The sequence below is a fragment of the Mesoplodon mirus genome (genome assembly GCF_964341445.2).
Source record: "Mesoplodon mirus genome assembly, chromosome: 10".
NCBI lineage: Eukaryota > Metazoa > Chordata > Mammalia > Artiodactyla > Ziphiidae > Mesoplodon > Mesoplodon mirus.
Window position 1 is genome coordinate 17,123,703 of NC_138986.1, and position 22,207 is coordinate 17,145,909.

The following is a 22,207-nucleotide window of genomic DNA, read 5'->3' on the forward strand; positions in this document are numbered from 1 at the left end:
GTTAAGGACCTGTCACTCAGCAGTGGTCTGGAAATTTTCTGGATTCTATGTTTGGCGTTGTCATCAGAGATTCCAATACTTCCGTGTCACATTTGAGTTTGGGACCAGCTGGTTCACACATGCCCGTGATGTATGTAGCTCTACTTCCTGGTTCTGGCACGTCGGCATCTGGTAAAGAGTTTGGAGGGAAACATGGCAAATGCTTCCAAAGAGGCCACCTTAGCCTGTGCTGAGGGGCAGTCCTCATGTGGTACAGGTTCTTCTGCCTGTGCCTGACCCAAGGCCTGAAATCCCAGCCCGGACTGGATTCCTTGGGTTTAGAGCATTACTTCTCCCATTCACCTCTGACTTGAAAGTACAAGTATCAAGTCAAAAGTACGACAATCAAGATGTGCTCATTCCATCGTCATTTGGCATGTGATTGGCTTCTTGCTCAGCTGAGATCAGAATACGGAAGGAAAGGTGATTCTGACAAGAGGAAGGAGTCAGGAGACAGGATGGCTTAATGCCAAGGACACAGATTTATGCCCTAGATTCCAGCCCTGGCTCTGCTACTCACCATCTCCATGACTGTGGGCAATTATTTCATCTCTCTGAGTCTGTTTCCTCACCTGTAATAATGCCTACCTATTTTATTTTATTTTATTTTATTTATTTTTTTGGCCGTGCCACGAGGCTTGTGGGATCTTAGTTCCCCGACCGGGTATTGAACTCAAGCCACAGCAGTGAAAGCACCAAGTCCTCATCACTGGACAGTCAGGGAATTCCCACTGCCTACCTATTTTATTAGTATCTATTATAAGGTTATTGAGAGGATAAAATTAAATGACAAGAGATATGTGAAGGTACTTCATAAGCTGAAAAGCACTGTACAAACGCTAATGATTCATTAGCAGGTTACAGATGAACTGGAGAAATGAGGGGAGAGAGTGGGTGGGTATCAGCTTTAGGTAGAAGACACAGAAATGGCTGGATGAAGGGTGCTGCCCTGGCCTACAAGTTCATATTGTCTAAGGTCATGCATGCCCCAGACAAGGACTCGCAACTCAAGTTACCAGGGTAAGACTGGGTGATGGATTGTAACTCTCCTGGCTTTTCCAAGACTCCAGAGCTGGGGGGTGAGAGATCGGGTGGGAACAGAGTACAGACCCAGGACGTAGAGGAGTCAGGCTGCTCAGATGTTAACTCCGGGTCTCCGGCCAGCTGGCTCGGTGACCATGAGTAAATTACTTCCCCTCTTTGTGTCTGTCGGAGTTTTCCTTATTTGTGAAATGAGGGTAGTATTAGTGCCTGCCTCTGGTGGCTATTCTGAAGATGACATACTAACAGGAACATAAAACCTCAAGTGTTTAGGAAAGTGGCTGGCACACAGAAGGCTCTCCGTAAATGCTCATTATTATTCAGACAACTTAGTATTGGCACAGGCATGAGGGAAGTCAAAAGGATCAACTCTTTGAAGGCTCAGGGGCAGGAGGAGGGGTTATTGGGAGTACGAATCTCTCCAGCTTTGCAAAGCAGGTGCCAAGGTGGCCTCTCTGTACCAGCATCAGTTCTGTTGCTACTGAGGAACCGCAGAACGTTCTACCATGCAAGGGATGGAGGCGTTCTCATCTAGCACGGTGTTGGGTGCGGCCTGCAGTGGATGACCTCAGCTGCACACACACCTGGGGCCTCTCCTGGTGACAACAGCAAGCCTGGTCAATAGCACCCCAGCTCCCCAGACACCAGACGTGTCACTGGGGATTCAAACTCACTAAATCCATCTTCCGTCTACGACACCTAATTCATATCAAGATGAATCAAAAGTTCAGAGCTAGAAGTCCGTATGGCTATTACTTTTTACCCTACAGCTACCTCTTTTGGTGTATTTTCCCCTTTTTTCAACTATGTCTCTCAGAGACAGTTGAATTGATTTATTCTGACATAAATATACAAATGAGAATATTTCTGCATTTTTATGAGTGTTATTCTAGTGGAAAGGCTGCCCCAACACATATCACTCTCATATATGAAGGGGCTCCTGGGTGGTAGGCCCAGGACCAGGTACTTCTCCCATTTATCTCACTTATGGACAAGACCCACCAATGTATGCATGATATATGAGATTCAATGTTGGCAAGCATGCATGAGGTTTGTTTTAAAAATGCAACGCTCCCAAGGTTGAAGGATGGCTCCTCCATATGGTTCTACTTAATATTACCAAGCGACACTGTGTGTGATTTCAGTAAGAGCTGCCACGGGGAGAGGCAGTCAGGCTATATTCTGTCCTGTGAAATCATGACAGACAGGCAGGTATTAAAACAGCCAAATGTAAATCAGCATTGCACCCGGAATTACCACGCGAAAGACACCCAGATGAAACCCTGGAACTAAACACAACTCTAAGTTTACGAAACTGGCCGTGAAGCAGATAGAGTCTCTCTCCCTCTGTCTCTCCCTCTGTGTCTCTGTCTCTCTCCTCTTTTCTTTTCCCTTTTTATCTCCACTTTCCCACAGTTACCCCCCCACCTTCAGTATTCCTCCAGGGGATTTAAACGGATAATTACATCAAACAAAAATTTTAAGAACAGCAGTAGTAACAACAAGAAACTCTCATCTATTTAAATAAAGGGGAATTCAGTTCCCTCCAAGGTTTGATTTATGTACAACAAAAAAAGCCTCTATAATGATATATTTTAAACCTACACGTTAAAATTTTGAACTTCCTCGCAATGTAGATGTGACATTTTAACAAGTAATGTGCTTTAAAAAAATTTTTTTTTCTTTCCAGTATTTCCTTCAATTCACTAATTGTTTTCCAAACAGGAAATCTTACTCTTTTATTGTAACTTTTTGGAAGAATTTTACAAGATGCTGCAAACGCACTTTACTAACAATAAGAAAGATGAACACGGTTGAGATTCAAACTGTCATAATTGCACTTCAAAGGTTAACTATTCATTGCAATAAATCCAAGCTCATGCCCCTTTCGACATTATTGCTTCCTCTGACAAGTGGCTTAGCCAGGGATCCAGCTCTTAAGGATCCACGTAGAATGCGAGGTCCTTAAAGCCTCATTGGAACTGAGACTTGAGACTGTTTACAGGAAGAACAAATCATCCCTCAGAGATCTGAAAGGACATGAAGTGCCTCGTTTGTTAGATGTTTGAGATGGAGGTATATTAAATTTGGACTAAATTCACAGGGTTAGAACCACCATCCTTTTGGGAACAGAGGCTTATGCTCAGAAGGTGATATAAAATAAAGTTTATATAAAATGGTATATGGTCAAAATGAAAGCCGTACCACATCTTGAGAAGATTTCATTGTCATACACTAGCCATTTCCCATCTTTGTAATGTTTAAATAACTAAGCCCCTGGAATGCTGGACGCCAGGATCCTTCATTCCAGAAGGTACTGAGCGTTGCCCTGCTCACCTGCAGACCCGAATTCTCCCTCCGCCAGCCTCAGCCAGAACTCAACCTATTTTCTACTTTCATATTTTCTACTGATAGACGGACCCCAAATGCTTTACTTTGGAATAAGCAGGGTGGAGTTTGCTTTTTTACCTTCAGTGCTGGGCTTTTTCATTTCTTCCACCCTGATTAGTTTCTTTCTCACTCTGCGAGTGGAGTTTACCAGCTTGTGTAACCTCCTAAACTTCACCGACTCTTCAGTCTCATCATCCGACTGTTCTCTTGACTGGCAAAGAAACAAAGGAAAAGTTAATCAGATAATTGCCCGGTGCAGCTCCACCTCACTGCCAGTCTGAACTCTGGCAGTTCTGCCGCTGAACTTGGGGCACCAACAAAGCTGCACAACAGGTTCTTGGAGCAACACGTATCATCATCTTAAGGTCTAATTTGGTGGAGAATTAGGACCGGGGCACCACAATGCACACCGATGCCCTGGCCCGGCATGTGGCGCATTTGTCTCAATGAATTCCGGGTCTCTTTTAGAGAACTCGGGCAGGATGCTCTCCTAGGCTGGCCCTGTAATTCCAGTTCCACTGCTGTGGTTTGGGCCAGGCTCTCTGTCTGGCCCATCAGGACTCGCTGTTTAACGTGGTCATCGACTACTTCTCCAAACCCAAATTCTGTTGACTTGTTCCAGTCCTCCCCGAAAATCAAAAACAGCAGGGCAGGAAAACGGAAGAGATGCAGAAAGCCATCTTCGGTCCCATTTGTGAGGACCGTCTGCCACATCCCAGCCATCCCTCCTTCGGCCTCTCCCAGCTCCTTCCGAGAGCTCACAAGGCGAGCATGGGGACAGGCCCTGCATTCCTCCACGAGGGACAAGGGAAAAAGCTGACCTTTTCAGCCATACAGTCCTGTCCATATTCCCCAGCATCCCATTTCGTTCTGCAGTGATTCAAGTATGCTCAGTCCAGCTGTTTCCCCTCAAGTATCAAACATTACAGAGAGAGAGAGAAAAAAAAAAAAAAGTCTCTCTGCAGCAGTGACCCAAGCGAAAAACAATCCTTTCCTTGTGAACAAAATGCGGGTCTCGTTTCCAAGTTAGCTTCAACATACAACATGCAGCTTCCTCTGTTTTATCTGTTCAAAATGTGAAACAGAGTCTCCAACTCAGTGGATGTGCTGCCTGGGCCTGGCGAGCAGGTATCCCCGGGAGCGCAGAGCCCGGCGGAAGTGCGCAGCCTCCGCAGAGCCCAGGCCGCTCGGAGCGGCTCCAGTTCACCCCACGCATCCTGCCAACAGCCTTCTCTCCATCTCCTCCAACCTAGTTCACTGACAGAGTCCGGAGAGAAAGGCCTCCAACCAAAAACAAACCACATCTCCGAACACGAGCCTAATAAGGAGAACTCCCCCCTCCAAGAAACGCTCTCGTTAATCCCAATTTTATAGAAACTAAATAGGTAAGCAAGAGTTAGCAGAGAACAGATCAAGAGGAAATGAGGTAGGGATTATATTAATTACTTAGGCAGAAAAAAACAGTGCCTGCTGTTGAGTCCACAAGAGTGTCTGTAGCACTCTGGCCCTACGTAAGGGAGATATGGCCCATATCATGGCCTCTGTCCTCGCCCTGGAGTCCCCAGCACTGGAGCCATGGCACTTTCTCATTGCAAAATTATAAGCAAACCATTAACTCGCTAAAGAATAATTATTATAACCCATGAATGGTCAGTCATCGGGACAGGGGTATTTCTCAGGCTTCCCTTCTGTGAAGTATGTCAATGTCCAATTTCTTTAAAGGTCCTAGGTAAAATATTGCATACATATTTCAGAATTAAGGTTAACTGCTGGTTACCCGGTAATGAAGAGCAGAAGTCGACGCCCAGATAATAGGGGAAGGAGGATACATTGCATGCCGGTAATCAGGCTTAAGGCATTTGGTCTAAAACTTAAAATGTAACAAATTAAAATAATAAGTACAGCTTCTACTACATAATGGCAATTGTCTGATTTGACTTTTTCTTGGATGAATTGTTGGTTTGCGATGGAATGGTCAGAGTGGCCAACCAGAGGAATGAGAACTTGGTTAGCCCTCATTCTGGGTAATCAGCACCTGAACAAAACCACAGTGCATGGAATTACACATAAACACTGAAAAACATTCTGCCTTCTTGATGTATCTCAAAAGTCAAGTACTTCTAATAGAAGAGTCAACACTTGATTACAGAAAGCTTCTGTATCTACAAATCTAGACCATCTATAACCCTCACGTTAAAAAATTCTGAAGTCAAGTGAAAATGAAATAAGCACAGATTGTCCATAAATAAGTTTCAGGAAGCTGCATCACAGGATGAAGATCACTCATACCTGGCCTGGGGGTTGCTAGTGGGGGTGTGCATGGGGGCTGGGGGGAAGTAAAAAGAGAAATGGGACCTGGAAAGGAGTCATACAAAAATCTTGAGTCCACGAAGACACAAATCACTTGTAGGAAACAGACTACCAGAAGGAGCTTTTCAGGGAGAAATCAAGACAGTTAAACCAGGACAACAGATTTAAAGGCAATGAGCTCCCTTACCCTACCCCATGCCCCACCAGTCCTACCTTCCTCTGGCCCAGATTCACTGGGGCGAAAAAGAACATACTCCAGGTACTTATTTAATTGCTTTCACATGTTCCATCTATTTTTGAGGAACAAGAACTCTTTAGAACTTTGCATTAGTGTTATTTTTCTTTTTCTTTAAAAAAACAAAGTCTGGAGGTGTTTGCCACTGACAAATCACAAATCATAGCAACCAATAACTTTCTTTGCATTAGCATGTTTCTGAACACTAAATGAGATAGATGCAGCACAATTTATATGAAGAGACATGTAGGATAAAACGAAAGTCATTCAACATATATATATATATATATATACATATATATATATATATATATCTTATTATTATCATTTTAAAAATAGAAAATATCCTCTTAAGTGAGCCCAGAAGTCACTGAAGGTAGTTGAACAGTGTATCCCAAGTATGCTTTTTATTGAGAGAGGTGTTGACTTCTCACTTCCTTCTGAGTCCAGAGGAAAAGGAGTTGTGAAATATTTGCCTTTAAAAAATTCTCTCCAGCTGTTTCAACATAAAGGCTCTGTAAATGGCATGCAGTTTTCTTTTAAACTAGGGAGTAAAGCTTAAATTCCTCATTTTACGTGTCTCCTTTTAAATAAGCATGTGCCACTTCCCAAATGCTGAAGAAAAGACTTGTCTTTTTATTCAGAAAATACACCCCCCCCCAGAGATATATGTGTGAGATGGGGGTGTGAGAATTTTTTAAAATTAAGAAACAGATATGGGTATATAAAGGAAACCCCCACACCTAGAGGAACTTTGTAGAAGATGAAGGAAATCTGCAATGTATATAAAATGAATGATTGATTCCAAGAAATAGACTCAAGAGTTATTGTAAAACAGGTTTTAAATAAACTACAGTGAAAAAAGTAACAGTGTATGTTTATATACATTCAAACACGGAGATGGTATCTCTTCCCCTCCCTGTCCTAGCCCAGGTCAGAGTGCTAAGATAAACTTTAGTTTGACCAGCTTCTAAATTAGAAGGTGAAAACTCAATCATCTGTATAAAACCCCCCACCTCCAAACCTGTAGTAGAAAAGGCAACTGATTTACCCCACCAAAGGATGTGGATTTACAATACTGTAAATAGAAACATTTAATTTCCAGCCTCTCGATTGCATATTTTTCCACCAGAAAGCCCATATGGCTCAACTTTTAATTACTTTGGCTAATGCTATATGTAGTAATTCTGTGGTGAATGCTTAAGTGTTTCATTTCTGGTTTCCATGGCAACATTACATCAGATTGCAGACAGCTGGCTCCACAGTTTTAAACCATAACAAATTGACCAAGCCAAGGCACAAAACTATAGCTGCTTTAAAGAGAGAGTACACAATTCGCCTGCCAGGCTGCTGAATGAGGAGGAGCCTATGGGGCCCTTTTGGCTTGTGAGGGAGGGTGGAGCCTCCCTCCTTCTCGGCTTCTTTTGGAACATGTGCGTCCTTGACACATCTGCAATGTTCTAATGGGAAAGACATGGAGCCAGCGTGGAGAACTTTTTATAACACAGCTACATTAAGGATAATCAGAAAAAAAGGAACACAATTAATAGCATCTGTAGATACAAAAATGTGTGTGCTGGATGGAGCAAAGTAAAAGCATCCCCTTACGGTTCAACTGAAGCCTGTCACTGCAGGTCGGTAACAGATGCTTCACTCGCCCCTGACCTTGTAACAAACAGTTCTTGCAAATCATGATGTGCCAGAACAAATGCTTTCCAAAAGCTGCGTGGCACAGTCGCGCAGGCACAGGAGTAACGTGCTGTAATAAAGATTAAACTGAACTTGCAGGGAGCAGCTAGAACCCTTTTGGGGACCGCTGGAGACCTTGCTGAGCACAGGATTACAGCTGTGCCTTTTGCAGAAACACACTTAGGCACAGGAACACTATATTTATGCACTTCTGAAAAGTATTCTGAAATTGGCGAGATAGTTGCCTGTGAAATTCACACGATGTCGATGGCATTAACCTTCAAGTTAAGAGAAGGAAACCAATCCCAATCGTAGGTTTATGAAAAGCTGTGTGTGCAAAGCTGCCCGAAACCAAGTCTTCCGCACGAGAAGCCTCTACAAGTGGCAACTAAGCTCCCAACCCCACGTACACCCAACCCCTCGCGTGCCCGCTTTATTCTCAAAATAATATTCACTCCTCTCCTCCAAAAGCTATGCCTTAGTATCGGGTGAGCAAGCTAGGAAAGAATGCTCTGGGTTATAAGGTAGCGAAGTAAACAAGGGAAGGATGAATCTAGAGGAATTTGAATAGGAACGACGGAAGCATCATAGCCGGGAACAATTAGAAAGCTTTTCCCTGAAGCGACGGAAAGCACATTTCCCCCTTCACGTGAAGCGCGTCCAGCGAACTTACCGGCTTCGGCATTGAGCAGGCCTCAGGGGTGATCCTGAGCTCGTCCGGGACCCCCGCCCCCTCCCCACTCCGAGCGCGTCTTCACTCCTGCTTGCCACCTCTGTAATCTCAAAGTGATGGTGAGGCACTCCTCGAACATACTCCTTGGGAGTTACATGATCGGGCAGGCTCTGCCGGCACAGCTTACAATCCGAAGGAGAAGAAAGTGAAGACACTGGTTTCAATTAGCTGCTTGCTGCCTGCTGCCTGATCCCCCAGTTCCTCGCTAACTGCATAACTTGTAAGAAAGGCAGAAGTCATCAGCTCTAAGCAAATCTCCTATTCACCACAAGGAAAAAAGGGAGTGTTGTACGTGGCAAACAATCCCTGTTTTCACTGACGAAGGCTCCCTGACCTCCCGCTGGCCTCCAGTTCCTTAATTACTGTCTATGGAATTCCAGAGAAAGAAAAAAAGAACGCGAGAATCTCAGCAAATCCGGGACAAGGACTCACCCTCACGAGTGACTGAACTGAAAAAAGATCTTTTTTGCAGATAGTCTTCCCAACACCCCCTGAAGGGAGTCGTCGCAATTGAAAATAGACACCTTCCTAGGGCTATTTCTGAAATTCCTGAATTAAAACTTATGATTGTGGTTTTCTCCTAAAGCTGTCACTTTCTGTCTCTCTCCGGCTTCGTTTTTCTTTTCTATTTTAACCACTAGAGTAAATGTAGGTCCCCTTCACTGATGCTTCTAAAACTGTCTTAACCAAATTGTTTCAATGATCACTTCAGAGCAGCTGAGTTCTCTTGGATTCTAAAATGTGAGCACGGGGACTCTGTCACTAGATGGTCATTTAATTTTCTCAGGGCTGTCTAGGGAGCGACATCACATTCTGTTACTTAAACAGAACACCATCTAAAAAGGCAGGACTGAAGACCCATTTGAAGTTTCCGTGACACAGGTTGTAAGTCATGTCTGTATTTTCGGGACTAAATTCATTCAGTGGGGTAAGTCATGTCTTCCCATTGTGGAGTCCGAGCTACCCACTCCTAGATGCCTCTCACTGTGTGGGTCTTTATTTATGTACTACGCGAGGGCCCCTCTCTTGGTAGGACATCACATAGCAGAGATCCTGGGGTATCACAGACGGCCAGAGCTCACCCTCTTTTCCTGGGCACCTGTCCTGCTCCCTTTCGTCCCTTTGGCATCTCTCACTCTGCATGAAATTCCCTTTCCCTCAATTTTTCTGCCCCCAAAATGCCTCCTCCCATCATTTATCGAATTTCCTATTATTTCTCCCCACCATGGTTCGCCACACCTTCCCTATACTGTCTGTTTCCCATTTCACAAAGCCATTCCCTGATGCCCTCTCTGGTTTCACATCCGCTCCCTTCCACACTGCCATCTGAGGACCCACATGTGCCACAAGGTAGGGGCAGTGCTTTCCCAGTGTGGGACTTCAATCACCCATATTTATCAAATGCTCACAATTCCCAGGCACTCTGCTGAGTATCTGCACACATGATCTCATTTCACGGACAGTAAATGGCAGAGGAAGATTGTGACACTTCATGGTTTTGCTGCTGCACCACCCTAACTCTATCCAGGCTTCCTTCAACCGAGACTGACAACCACACTGCATGCGTCATTGTGCTGAGAATTCCTTAAGACTGTCAGTAGAAGTCTCACTTGAATTTCTTTGTTACTCCATGAAAACTAAGAAAACGTGCATGCCCCAAAGACAGTGGGGAAATACTCACAGACTTTGGAGCTAGAACAGCCTGGCCTTAATTCCCAAGTCCTCCAGCAAATCACTCTACTCCTGTGGGTCTTAGTGTTCCTCCACGGAAATTTCGTCTAATAACATTTGTGTTAAAGTGTTGATGTTTTACAAATTCTGTATATAATTGTGTATAATCGACCACCGGAGCTCGGAGCTCGGTAAGTGATTATTACATCTTCATTCCCTCTATTACTGATCGGAATTCAAACAAGAGCAATTTTAATTCTTGCAAACTGCTGTTTTAGGTGCCATGTAAGTAGCAAAAACACGTGAAAGCAAGTGACAATGGCCAACGTTTGAGGCTGAGTCTGAACAGGTTGTTTAGATACACAGAAGATTCTGGGCAGGATTCAGAGCCAGAACTCTGGAATCCCGCAGACACAGGCTGAGGTCTCCTTTATGCCACCTGTGAACTCTCATTTATCAAACAGGCAGTGACAAGCCTCTTAGGGTCCTTTGAGAGAATGAAAGGAGACCTTAACTGTGAGGCCTGGAGCCTGGAAGGTCCTGAAACCTCTACAGTGTGAGATCGAGGGAGCTGGGTCTCAAGAGCCAGGTTTTGTGAGGTGGGTGGAGGGGAGGATCTGCTTGGCCTCCCAGTGGTCTCTCCTCCTGCCCACCCCCCTTATTTCTGGCTGCACCAAGCGGCATGCAGGATGTTAGTTCCCCGACCAGAGATCAAACCTGAGCCCCCTGCAGTGGAAGCTCAGAGTCTTAACCACTGGACCGCCAGGGAAGTCCCCTTACCCCCCTTCTTAACTGTCACCGCTGCCACTCTCAGAGGAGCCAGGTATCTATGGAGACACTCCGTGTAGGGAGCCACATGGGCACCCAACAAGGGCTTTTCTTTCAGAAGACAGGAGACACCACAGGGACAGGGACCATGTCCATTCCCCTCCTTGTAAGTGGGGTGCCCAGTGCACCAGTGGGCCTGCAGCAAATAATGCACGTAGAATGAAGAAGTTGACACTCTTCAGCCCCACAGCTCCCAGCCCTTGCTGTGTATCTGAGTAAACTGCGGGATATTCGAAAGACTAGCCTGGTCCAGGCCACCCTGTGATGCTTCTTGGTGGAGGGAAGGTGGCAACAGGGCAGATCAACTTCACAAAGGAAGAGCATCGCTGGTCTTGTTCACTGGGTAGTGGACTTGAACTTACCCAGCACATAGTAAGTACGCAAATTTGCAGAGGACAGATTTGAGCATCTCACTCTCACTCTAAGCAACTATTCATTAGGTCCTCAGAGCAAAGTCCAAGGGCCATATTGTGAAAAGCAGGACTGCGTGCTCAGAGCCCTTACTTCCAGTTTCTGTGCACATTACGCTCAGCTATGCAAACACTATGTGGAAACAGCCTCTCATAGCACCTGGTTCTCATACTGCGACTTCCCCACAGCATCTCAGATACCCCATCTCTCACGTGCCTGCACACCTCTGCACTTGAGGATTCCTCTCTGGGGAAGATCTCTGCCCGCCCCCATCTACTTCCCTAGCTCCTACTCATCCTTCCAGATTCAGTTCAGGGCTTCCCTGGTGGCGCAGTGGTTAAGAATCCGCCTACCAATGCAGGGGACACAGGTTTGAGCCCTGGTCCGGGAAGATCCCACAGGCCGCAGAGCAACTAAGCCCGTGCGCCACAACTACTGAGCCCGCGCGCCTAGAGCCTGCAAGAGAAGCCACTGCAATGAGAAGCCCGCGCACCGCAACGAAGAGTAGCCCCCCCCCGCCCCGCAACTAGAGAAAGCCCGTGCGCAGCAACGAAGACCCAATGCCGCCAAAAAAAAAAAAAAAAAAAAGATTCAGTTCATGTGTCACCTCCTCTGGAAAGCCTTCCTGGCTTTCCTCCTCATCTTCCTTAGGCCAGGTGGCTGCAAAGCAACCTAACAGACTTTCTCTTAGGACTTAGCTCAATACATTATCACAGTATTACTAGCCCTTCACCAAACTTCAAGAGGACAAACAGCACTGTCATTTCCATTCCTCTATCTGTATTTCAGTAGTAACATTTATTGTTTATTCCTACTAACACAAGATGTATTTTTAATTAGAAATTTTGGAAAATGCAATAACAGAAAAAAAGAGAAAGGAAATACTTATATCTTCCTAATCAGGAAAATTAGTAATATTTTGGTTTATATCTTCATACGCACACGTGCATGCACACACACACAATACACTTTGATGTTGCTTTTTTTTAAACAAAAAAAGGATGACCTTGTGATCTTTAGCTGTTCCTCCACCACCACCACCACCACCCCCGCCACCCCCGCCACAGTTACTATCAAGGTCCCCAAAGCCTCCCTCAAATGAACACAGGTGTAAATAGAAACAAAGTGCCCGCTTATGCTTGTGACCTTCTGAGCCACACTGCGGCCTCTTAATGTTCCCTTTAGAGAAACCCTGGGGCCCTCAATGTACACCGTTCAAAGTGTTTTATAACTTGCTTTAAAAAAATAATATGTTTTGAACATTTCCCCACATCAACAAATATTCAAAAAATAAAATATGACAATACATTAATGATTCAAAAGTATTCAGACACAGAAGTACACCATCCTTTATTAAATACTATCCTCAATCACTGGACATGTGCATGTTTCCAATTTTTCAATATTGTAAAATATACTCCGATGAACACTGTGGTAAAATTTCTAATGCATCTAATACATTCTTTCTTTAGAATAAATGATTAGATTGTTGAACTGATGGGTAAAGAATGGGCATATCATTAAGTCTTTTGATACATATTAACAATTTTCAGAAGAAACACTGTATTATTTTAAAATCTCACAAGTAGTATAAAAAGAGTACCTATTTCGGGGCTTCCCTGGTGGCGCAGTGGTTGAGAATCTGCCTGCTAATGCAGGGGACACGGGTTCGAGCCCTGGTCTGGGAGGATCCCACATGCCGCGGAGCAACTAGGCCCGTGAGCCACAACTACTGAGCCTGCGTGTCTGGAGCCTGTGCTCCGCAACAGGAGAGGCCGCGACAGTGAGAGGCCCATGCACCGCGATGAAGAGTGGCCCCCGCTTGCCACAGCTAGAGAAAGCCCTCACACAGAAATGAAGACCCAACACAGCAAAAATAAATTAATTAATAAACTCCTACCCCCAACATCTTCCAAAAAAAAAAAAGAGTACCTGTTTCTTCACACAACTGCCAACACTGAACATTACAATATTCTTCCCCACTGAGACAATTAAAGATCATATCTATATTTGCGATAAATAGATATTTCCTGATTGAAATCAATGGAGGGATGTACTGATTCCAGGCATTAGGCAGAAGCAGGAATAGCACTATGAGTAAGGTGGCTTCCCCTGGACTTACAGAGCTTATAATCTAGAAGTCTGGGGATAGAGATGCCCCAAGAGAAGTTCAGAAATATGATTAATGTAAGTCAACTGTGATAAATGGGTAAGAGGAACAGAGAGACACAGGGATTCAGAAGTGGGTGAAATCACCTCTGGCTGGGGAAACTGAGACATGCTTCAGTGAGGGGACGGGCACTCGCCATGGCTTTGGGGCATTTTTTCCATGTCCCTGTATGAGCCCAGAAGTCCCGTGTTTACATGGCTCCTGCTGACCTTAGATGCCTGCCTATCTGGACAGTCAAAGAAGAGTTCAGCTGATGCTGCTGCCCTTATAAACAGCATGTGACACCAATCAACAACAGCTTCACGGCCCTCCTCTTCTCCAAGCTTGATTTCATAATCTCTCCAACATGCCTGATCTCCCTCCACTGGTCCAAGAAGTGATGCATTCAAGGTCACTCCCTACCTTGGGGGGCAGCATATTGGCTCCGGCTGGGTATGTTCAAGATCAGCTACCAGTCATCACTGTCCGGCTGTGGCCGGGGCCTTCCGATCAGAGCCATCAGGTTAATGTGTTATTCTTTGTGTTTATAGAAAGATTTGTTTCACTCTTTGAAGAAGTTAGAATTACTTTAAAAAGTGTTTATGAATTGCAGTAACTATATCAACTATGAAACACATTGTGGGGTTTTTTCCCTTATTTCACAAAGGAGTCGGGGGAGGACTCATCTGTTTAGTAAGAAATATTTTGCTCATTATCTGGTGACATCATTGCCCTCTGAAATTAGGAGATTTTTGTTAGCATATGGAAAAAAAGATGAAATTCCATTCTTCTCCCAGAGGTACAGTGTAACACTGAAATAATCTCTCTGGCAGTTTCAAAATTAACTAGTTGTCACCAGATTTGAAGAAGAAGGAGGAGGAGGAGATAATTACATGATACTCATACTTGTAAAAAGTATGTGAGAATTTGAGGTAATGTTACCATCCCCTAGAGGCAAAGGCTTGTCAGCACTTAATTCACTTAAAGAAACTGTTTAAAAAACTAACTACGAAACCAAGGGAACAGCAAAGGGATGCTACATTCCACAATAAACTCTATTCTTTTTCTTAAAACTCATGAACTCTGAATTGCTTGTAATCAGCCCCAAATAACGTTGCTACTTTCCCTATAAGCAACGAGAAAATATAAGACCTCAGGAGTCCTACAGCCAGGTCTAGGGAGACGTGAATAACAAGTAAGCACACTTGTCCCAATTCTGCAAGTTTCCATGAAGCAGAGAAAATGCCTTTCCTTCTCCTGAAAGGAGCTGGGGGAGGAGAGAGCTTAAGTGGAGGAAAAAGAACCGACTTCCCCTTCACTCTGTAAATCTTTGGAAGATTTTACTGCTTGAGATTATGTCACCCTGCCCATAGGTCAGAGAACCCCGCTGGTCATATAAAATAGGTGAGTTGAGATAAAAAAGAAGTTAGGGGAAGGGAGTCAACAATTAACTCTACAGGTCCCTCTGTAAAGAGTGGGGGAGTGTTACCCAAAACCAATCTATGGTGTCAGGCACACTAAGAACTAAAGCAAAACACCAAACCCCCTCATTCCCAAGTGGATTCGATTCTCACATAGCCCATGCCATGGAAAAAGGATGATTCAGAACAGGACTGCCAAGTAGGGCAATTACATATGCTTTTGAGGCTCTAGTTTCTGGAGCTGATGGAAGTTTTCATCCCAGAAGCGCTAAGTCTCCCAAGAGACTGGGTGGTGTTTGCAAAGTCACATTATTTTTATGGCATCTTAGACTGACTGATTCATGGATCAGGCACGATGACTTCTTGGACAAGGCCGCCTAACAACCTTGCCTAGGCACGTGACGATGTAGGAATACAGAGAACTGATGGAGCCCGCAAGGCAACGGTGGGAAGGTGCAGACACCAAGTTCCTCCCTCCAGCCCAAACTTAGGCTACTGATCAGCACGGGCGTCTGTTGAAGACGGAGGCAGATGGGCCGAAGGTACCTCCCAGAGTCATGATCTATGTGTGACCTTAACACACTTCTCCTTATGTTTGTAGAATGAACAATAAGCAAATTTACTTCCAAATAGAAGACAGCTTAGCTTGTCTTTGTGTTTCTATAAACACAAAGAATAACACATTAACCTGATGGCCATGATCAGAAGGCCCCGATTGATTCATTGGCTTAGAAAATGAATCAATTAGAGCTAGAAAAATTGTTTGTGGTCATCTAACTGGCAAAACAATCAGGTCATGATGACTGCTGAAAACTAAACCACAGAATATCCTTCCCACAACTAACAAAACGAGCGATAGTGTCCTAAAAAACACAATTACTAAAAACTGGCAAAAATACTCCACCAAGGGCATCCAAACAAAAGTATATAACCTAATATATTAAACTTTAGAACTCCCTGATCAAGCTAAGAAAAAAATTCCTGAAGACCCACAGAAAAGGAAGCAAACTGTGTGGCCTTCTTTATCTTTTTTGGATCTAAGAGCAGCAGAAATTGCTTCAGCAGAGTAATGAGTGAAAAGATGGAAAGTCAGGCTTCCCTGGTGGCGCAGTGGTTGAGAGTCCACCTGCCGATGCAGGGGACACGGGTTCGTGCCCCGGTCTGGGAAGATCCCACATGCCGCAGAGCGGCTGGGCCCGTGAGCCATGGCCGCTGAGCCTGCGCGTCCGGAGCCTGTGCTCCCCAACGGGAGAGGCCGCAACAGTGAGAGGCCCGTGTACCGTAAAAAAAAAAATAATAATAAATATAAATAAATAAATAAAATAAATTAAAGACAGACTGGCTCTGGTGTACCCATTCCCCCACCCTTAAGCAAGCAACGTGAACAGTGATGCAGCACATTTAACAAACTCTTAGGAGAGAGAAAGCCGAGCCCCGGTATCCCAATGAAGACCACATTCCACCTCAGTTGGGTTTTCCCACTTCCCCAGCTATTACATTAGGCTATAGCAACAACAAACATGAATGGATCACAAAATAAAGGAAGGAAAACACTCCACTGTCTGACAGCATGGCAAACAGGTCAAAAAGTAATCTTCATTATATCAGCACAAACAGAAAATGTGACCTGAGTTACCCAAGCATGATCAAAGTGAAAAGAAATGCATGAGAACTACTCAAACAAACTATAACAAGGGGAAAAAAAGAGAGAGAGAGAAAAGGCATGGACAAACACAATGATTCTATCTTTTGATCCCCTCTCTCTATCAGAAGAAAATATAACTCAAGGAACAGGAAGAAATTCCTAACAGTTGCTTCTCTCTATAAAATAATTAAACAAGAACATGAATTCAATTAAATGAGACCTCAAAGACAAGATGAAAACCACGAATGATATAAATTTTAAAACTGCAATCATATATGGAAGCAACCTAAATGTCCATTGACAGAGGAACAGATAAAGAAGATGTGGCATATATATATATATGCACACTGTGGAATACTACTCAGCTATAAAAAAGAATGAAATAATGCCATTTGCAGCAACATGGATGGACCTAGAAATTATCATATTATCATATTAAGTCAGACAGAAAAAGACAAATATCATATGATATCACTTATATGTAGAATCTTAAAAAATGATACAAATGAACTTATTTACAAAACAGAAACAGAATCACAGACACAGAAAACAAACTTATTGTTACCAAAGGGGAAAGGGGTGGGGGTGATATATCAGGAGTTTGGGGTTAACAGATACACACTACTAGGTATAAAACAGATAACCAACAAGGACCTACTGTATAGCACAGGGATCTATATTCAATACCTTATAATAAGCTATAATGGAAAAGAATCTGAAAATGTGTGTGTGTGTAACTGAATCACTTTTCTGTACACCTGAAACTAACATAACTTTATAAATCAACTATACTTCAATTAAAAACAAAAAACAAAACAAATTGCAGTCATAAGGAACCAAACCACCTATTATAGAGCCAATTTATAAATAAGAATGAGCAAAGAAAATAAACAATACCGTATTAGTCAAAATATTGATACTGAGAAAAACTTTATTATTTAAATCCATTTTCTCATATGACGCAAGTCTGAAGATTCACCCACCTATTCACCTAAGCCACTGGCCTTGCTGCTCTCTCTACCTAACAGGTTTCTCTTCCTCCTCCTGGGGAACTCTTGCTCACTTCCAGTCACCTTCACTGGGCTTTCCACACTCTCCTCACTGGGGCTTAATGGACTTTCTGTGCGTATTTCACACACTCGGTTGAAATATTCCAATTAAGGCCCCAACCATGCTATCCACTTGTCTCTCCTTCTCAAATATACACTCCTGTGTGTAGGGACTGACCTATAGTCGGTACTCAGTAATGTTTGCACAATGAATGAGTAACAGAATGTTCAAGATGGCATTCTTTCACCTACACTCTGGCTCAAAAGCACAGGGCAAGAAGTGTCCTTGTAGGAACTAATTATGCAATGTTATTAGAATTATACTAGTAATAGTACAATCAACCAGGGATGAGAGGGGGTGTGACACAAAGAGGGAAAGGAAAGGGACAGAGAAGAGAATAAAGGGATATTTCTACAGAAATGATTCTGTGAATAATTATAATTTGAATTAGAATTTGGTTGTGTTAAAATATTGCTTTCTAGATGAATGTCCTTGATGACTGGGTATAGTTCTAAGAGTTTTGATATAGTGACTTACAGTTCAAATGGACTCTGAACAAGTGATGGGCAGTCCATGACTTCAGTAAGTTGGCTTAGGCTGGAAGCAGCCCTCAGTCTGGATCTGACTCATGAACCATGACAGGACCTGGGTCTCTCTCCAACCCATCCATTATATAAGATTTGGTACCAGGGCAAATGATTTAATGAGGAATTAACATGTGATGAATCACTATCATTAAACAAGTAATGGAAATCCTCTCTTACCCCAAGCTCCCTAAGGTTCATCCCAAAAGTGAAGTAAGAAATTGGCATTGCAAATCTAAATGCCAATCCTTAACCCATATTATATTACAAATATCTGTATTTAGATATAATCAGCTAGCTAGGGTACATGTCGTAGATCCTATTTGGTATTTACGTATTAGGTTGGACAAATGAGATTGCTATTTTTAAGGTCAAAAGCTAATATTTTCAGTTCACGTGGTTCGACCTAATAAAAGAAACAACAGGGAAGTCCCTGGCAGTCCAGTGGTTAGGACTCCACGCTCTCTCTGCCGAGGGTCCAGGTTCATTCCCTGGTCAGGGAACTGAGATCTCGCAAGTCACACAGTGCGGCCAAAAACATTTAAAAATGAAAGAAAGAAAGATGAAGCTGAGGGTGACAGTAAAATCTTAAAAAAAAAAAAAAGAAGAAAAGAAATAACAGACCAGAATGTGCTCGAAAACTAACTTAAATTTTAAAAATGATAACAATAGGTTACATAACCCTCAGATTATATTGTACCTGGATATTTTGTCATTATTTACTTTTGTTCACGTGGCCCTTGGTGTGTTGAAGAGGGTGTGCAGGCAGCATCCTCAACTCCCTGTGGCCATACAAACCAGTGAAGATAGACGTGTACTGATACCTGGCTGGTTTGCCAGGTGCAAAGAGCCCAATTTCCAACTATTTCTGGGCCTGCTGTGAGAGCGCCCCCCAGCGTAACAGGCATGGAAGCGCACACCCACATGCTCAACGAGACGGCCTCACTGGCACTATATGGCCCTAGATAATTTCAATACAATTAGTGTTTATTTTTCCCAAACAGTAATCCTAAGGCCACATATGTTACTGAAATCATACCAGACCCGTTCCTAAGCCCACAGACACTTACACCTTCTGAAACAGAAAATAAACTGATTATGTGTTTGGTAAAAAACATAACCAATTAAACACATGCTATTTACATTAAGCTTGTTCTGACAACTCCAGTCTGTCTGCCGTAATATTCAAAAGCAGAAGCGTTGCTGCCATGTTAACGGCATGTACAAAAATAAAACTTTTGGGCTTCCCTGGTGGCTCAGTGGTTGAGAGTCCGCCTGCCGATGCAGGGAACACGGGTTCGTGCCCCGATCTGGGAAGATCCCACATGCCGCGGAGCAGCTGGGCCCGTGAGCCATGGCTGCTGAGCCTGTGCGTCCGGAGCCCATGCTCCGCAACGGGAGAGGCCACAACAGTGAGAGGCCCGCGTACCACAAAAAAAATAAAAATAAAAATAAGAAGAAAATAAATAAATAAAACTTTTGAAGGGAACTCCAGTATTTTAAAAATGACAGTTAGGGCTTCCCTGGTGGTGCAGTGGTTGAGAGTCTGCCTGCCAATGCAGGGAACACGGGTTCGTGCCCTGGTCCGGGAAGATCCCACATGCCACGGAGCAGCTGGGCCCATGAGCCACGGCCGCTGAGCCTGCGTGTCCAGAGTCTGCGCTCCGCAACGGGAGAGGCCACAACAGTGAGAGGCCCGCGTACCGCAAAAAAAAAAAAAAAAAAAATGACAGCTAATGGCGAGGTAGAAGATCGTCACATAAAGCAATAGAGGCTGGCGTTCATTGGGTATTTACTTGGTGCCATTTAATCCTTGCAAGGCCCGTGTGAGGTAGAGACACTCGGCCCAAGTTTTGAGGCACAAAGAGATGAAACAACTTGCCCTCAGATGCAGAGCTAATAGGTGGCAGAGCTGGGATCTGGACCCAAGTCTGATTCACATCTGTGAGCTTTAACCAGCCCCCTCACCGGGCAAACGCCTGGCTTTCCCGAGGCCAGAGCCTCCTTCCTGTCTAACTTTGTTTAAAGATGATGATCTCAAGGGACTCACAGCAAACACACGCCTCAAACTTTGGCCCTTCTCCCAGGGACAAGGCTGGGGAGAGAGGGTGGTGTGGAATAAATGACAAGAAGTCATCTAAGCAGTGGTTCTTGGTCAGCTTATGTCCAGTGAGAGCAAAAGTCATCTTTCTCACAAGACTTTGTGACACATGTTATTCCAATGGACTGATTTTGTCTCTAGTCTCTCCATAAGCTACAGGTCTAAAGAATCATTACGTCTACTCTTCTAAAGAGAATTTTAATATGTCTCTATTTTACTATCATTTTCATTTCAAAATTATTTTCGTTAAAATTAAGAGGAATAGTGCTTCCTCTTCCCACCCAGCCAAGTAAAAAAGAAATTTGTAGAAGGTATCTATGAAAGTCTGAATAATCATCTCAAGGCTTCAAGTATGCATTAAAAGACCTGAATCAATAAGAGTTACCTTTGCCATAGTTATATTTAGAAAGATTTAGAAAAGTGTCCCTTTTTTTGACACAGTGTAACATAGCATGGCATGAACATGCTAGCCCAAGCAAACAGGGTAAAAAAGCCCTCTGGCAAATTACCGCTAGGCCATACTTCTGCTCTTTCTCCTGGTCAAATTAGAAGTCAAATGAGTTGAGTAAAGCTCTTCCTCTGTTCAAGAAATAAAGAGCCAAAGCACACATCCAACCATGTTGTATTTAAGCCTAGCTAGTATAAGAATTAAAGCTACAACAAGCAGAACCATTTTCTAGCCACAAATCAAAACTTACCTTGCCAGTGAGAACCCTTTTCAGCTAAAACCCATATGTTGTTACGAAAAAAAATCCTTTAGGAAGAGAGATTCAAAGAAAACATATCAACATGATTAAAAGCAAACAGTAACTTACATTCAGTAATGTAAGTTATTTTTATGCTTGGAATCTATTCTCTCTTAAATTTCCTTATAAAACCAATAATATAAGAGCAGAAAGACAGTAGAAAGAAGGTCAACCATTTACATAAAGATACCTTTACTGGACCTATAATGTCAACTTTAATACTAAGGTCTATGTGAATCTTCACATAGTTTATGCATCCAATAACTATTTACTCAAAATCAGCAAAAATATGAAAATCTTATTTTTAAAAAATCGCTGGTACTATCTATAGGTGGAAGACAATTCTGTACATCCATCATGTATTGTCATTAAAAAAATGACAATGTTGTTTGGGAATCAGATTTCCCCAAACAACCAAGCTAATACTATTGGTTTCTATCTTCCTTTAACACCTTTGCAATATAAAAATAAAACTTCTGATAAGTTTTAACTTATAGGCATTGTCTAGAAGTTCACCCTAGTAAAAGAAACCTATTCAAAATAACAATTCTTTTCACTTTATTAATTATATTTAAGAATAGCCAAGTTTTAAAAAATCTGGTTCAACCCAGAGTCCTGGACTCTACAAAGAGCACCTTGCATTTACAGACGTCTCTTGGACAAGCAGAAGCATCGTTCTGCCCTGAAAGGAACACCCCATGAGCATGAGCTCTGTTCTCTGACCACATTCTGTATTAAATGATTAAATTGTCCACCTTTTCTTTGGCCGTAATAGAAATTAGGCCATTCACCCCAAGAACCACTAAAAAAGTAACTTTGTGGAATGCTCTCCTGGCCTTCAGCACACTATCTTTTAGAAAGTTCTGGATTAGACTAAGGCTATAGCAACCTCTTCTTCCAAAACAACAGACCTGAATCTTCTGGCTGGAAGACAATGGCTGTAATTGAGGTAGGTGAAATGACTCTGAAAAGCCTCAGTAAAAACCATCTCCTGGTGAGGGCCAAGTTTATGGTTTATAATTTTAGAAAGCCCCCAAAAGATTTAAGAGTCTTGCATCATGCCAACAATATGGGGATATTTTAGTTGCGACCTTGAAAGTCCTCAATCAGGGAAACACTTAAAATAGTATTTTGTAAAAAGTGGAAGAAATGACCACCTGATG

At 43.2% G+C, this 22,207-nt stretch overlaps 1 protein-coding gene across 4 annotated transcripts in view; it reads right to left on the reverse strand.

Annotated features, from left to right (window-relative positions):
• The window catches only part of SASH1 (SAM and SH3 domain containing 1), a 264,495-nt gene that overhangs the window by 33,506 nt on the left and 208,782 nt on the right, over nt 1–22,207 (reverse strand). For 3 of the 4 annotated variants that reach the window (XM_082633240.1, XM_082633239.1, XM_082633238.1), the window contains exon 9: nt 3,550–3,682. In XM_082633240.1, coding sequence (XP_082489366.1) covers nt 3,550–3,682 — 133 coding nt within the window. Of the gene's footprint in view, nt 1–3,549; nt 3,683–8,378; nt 8,817–22,207 lie in introns of those variants that run through there. The other variant, XM_082633241.1, reaches the window with a different exon arrangement.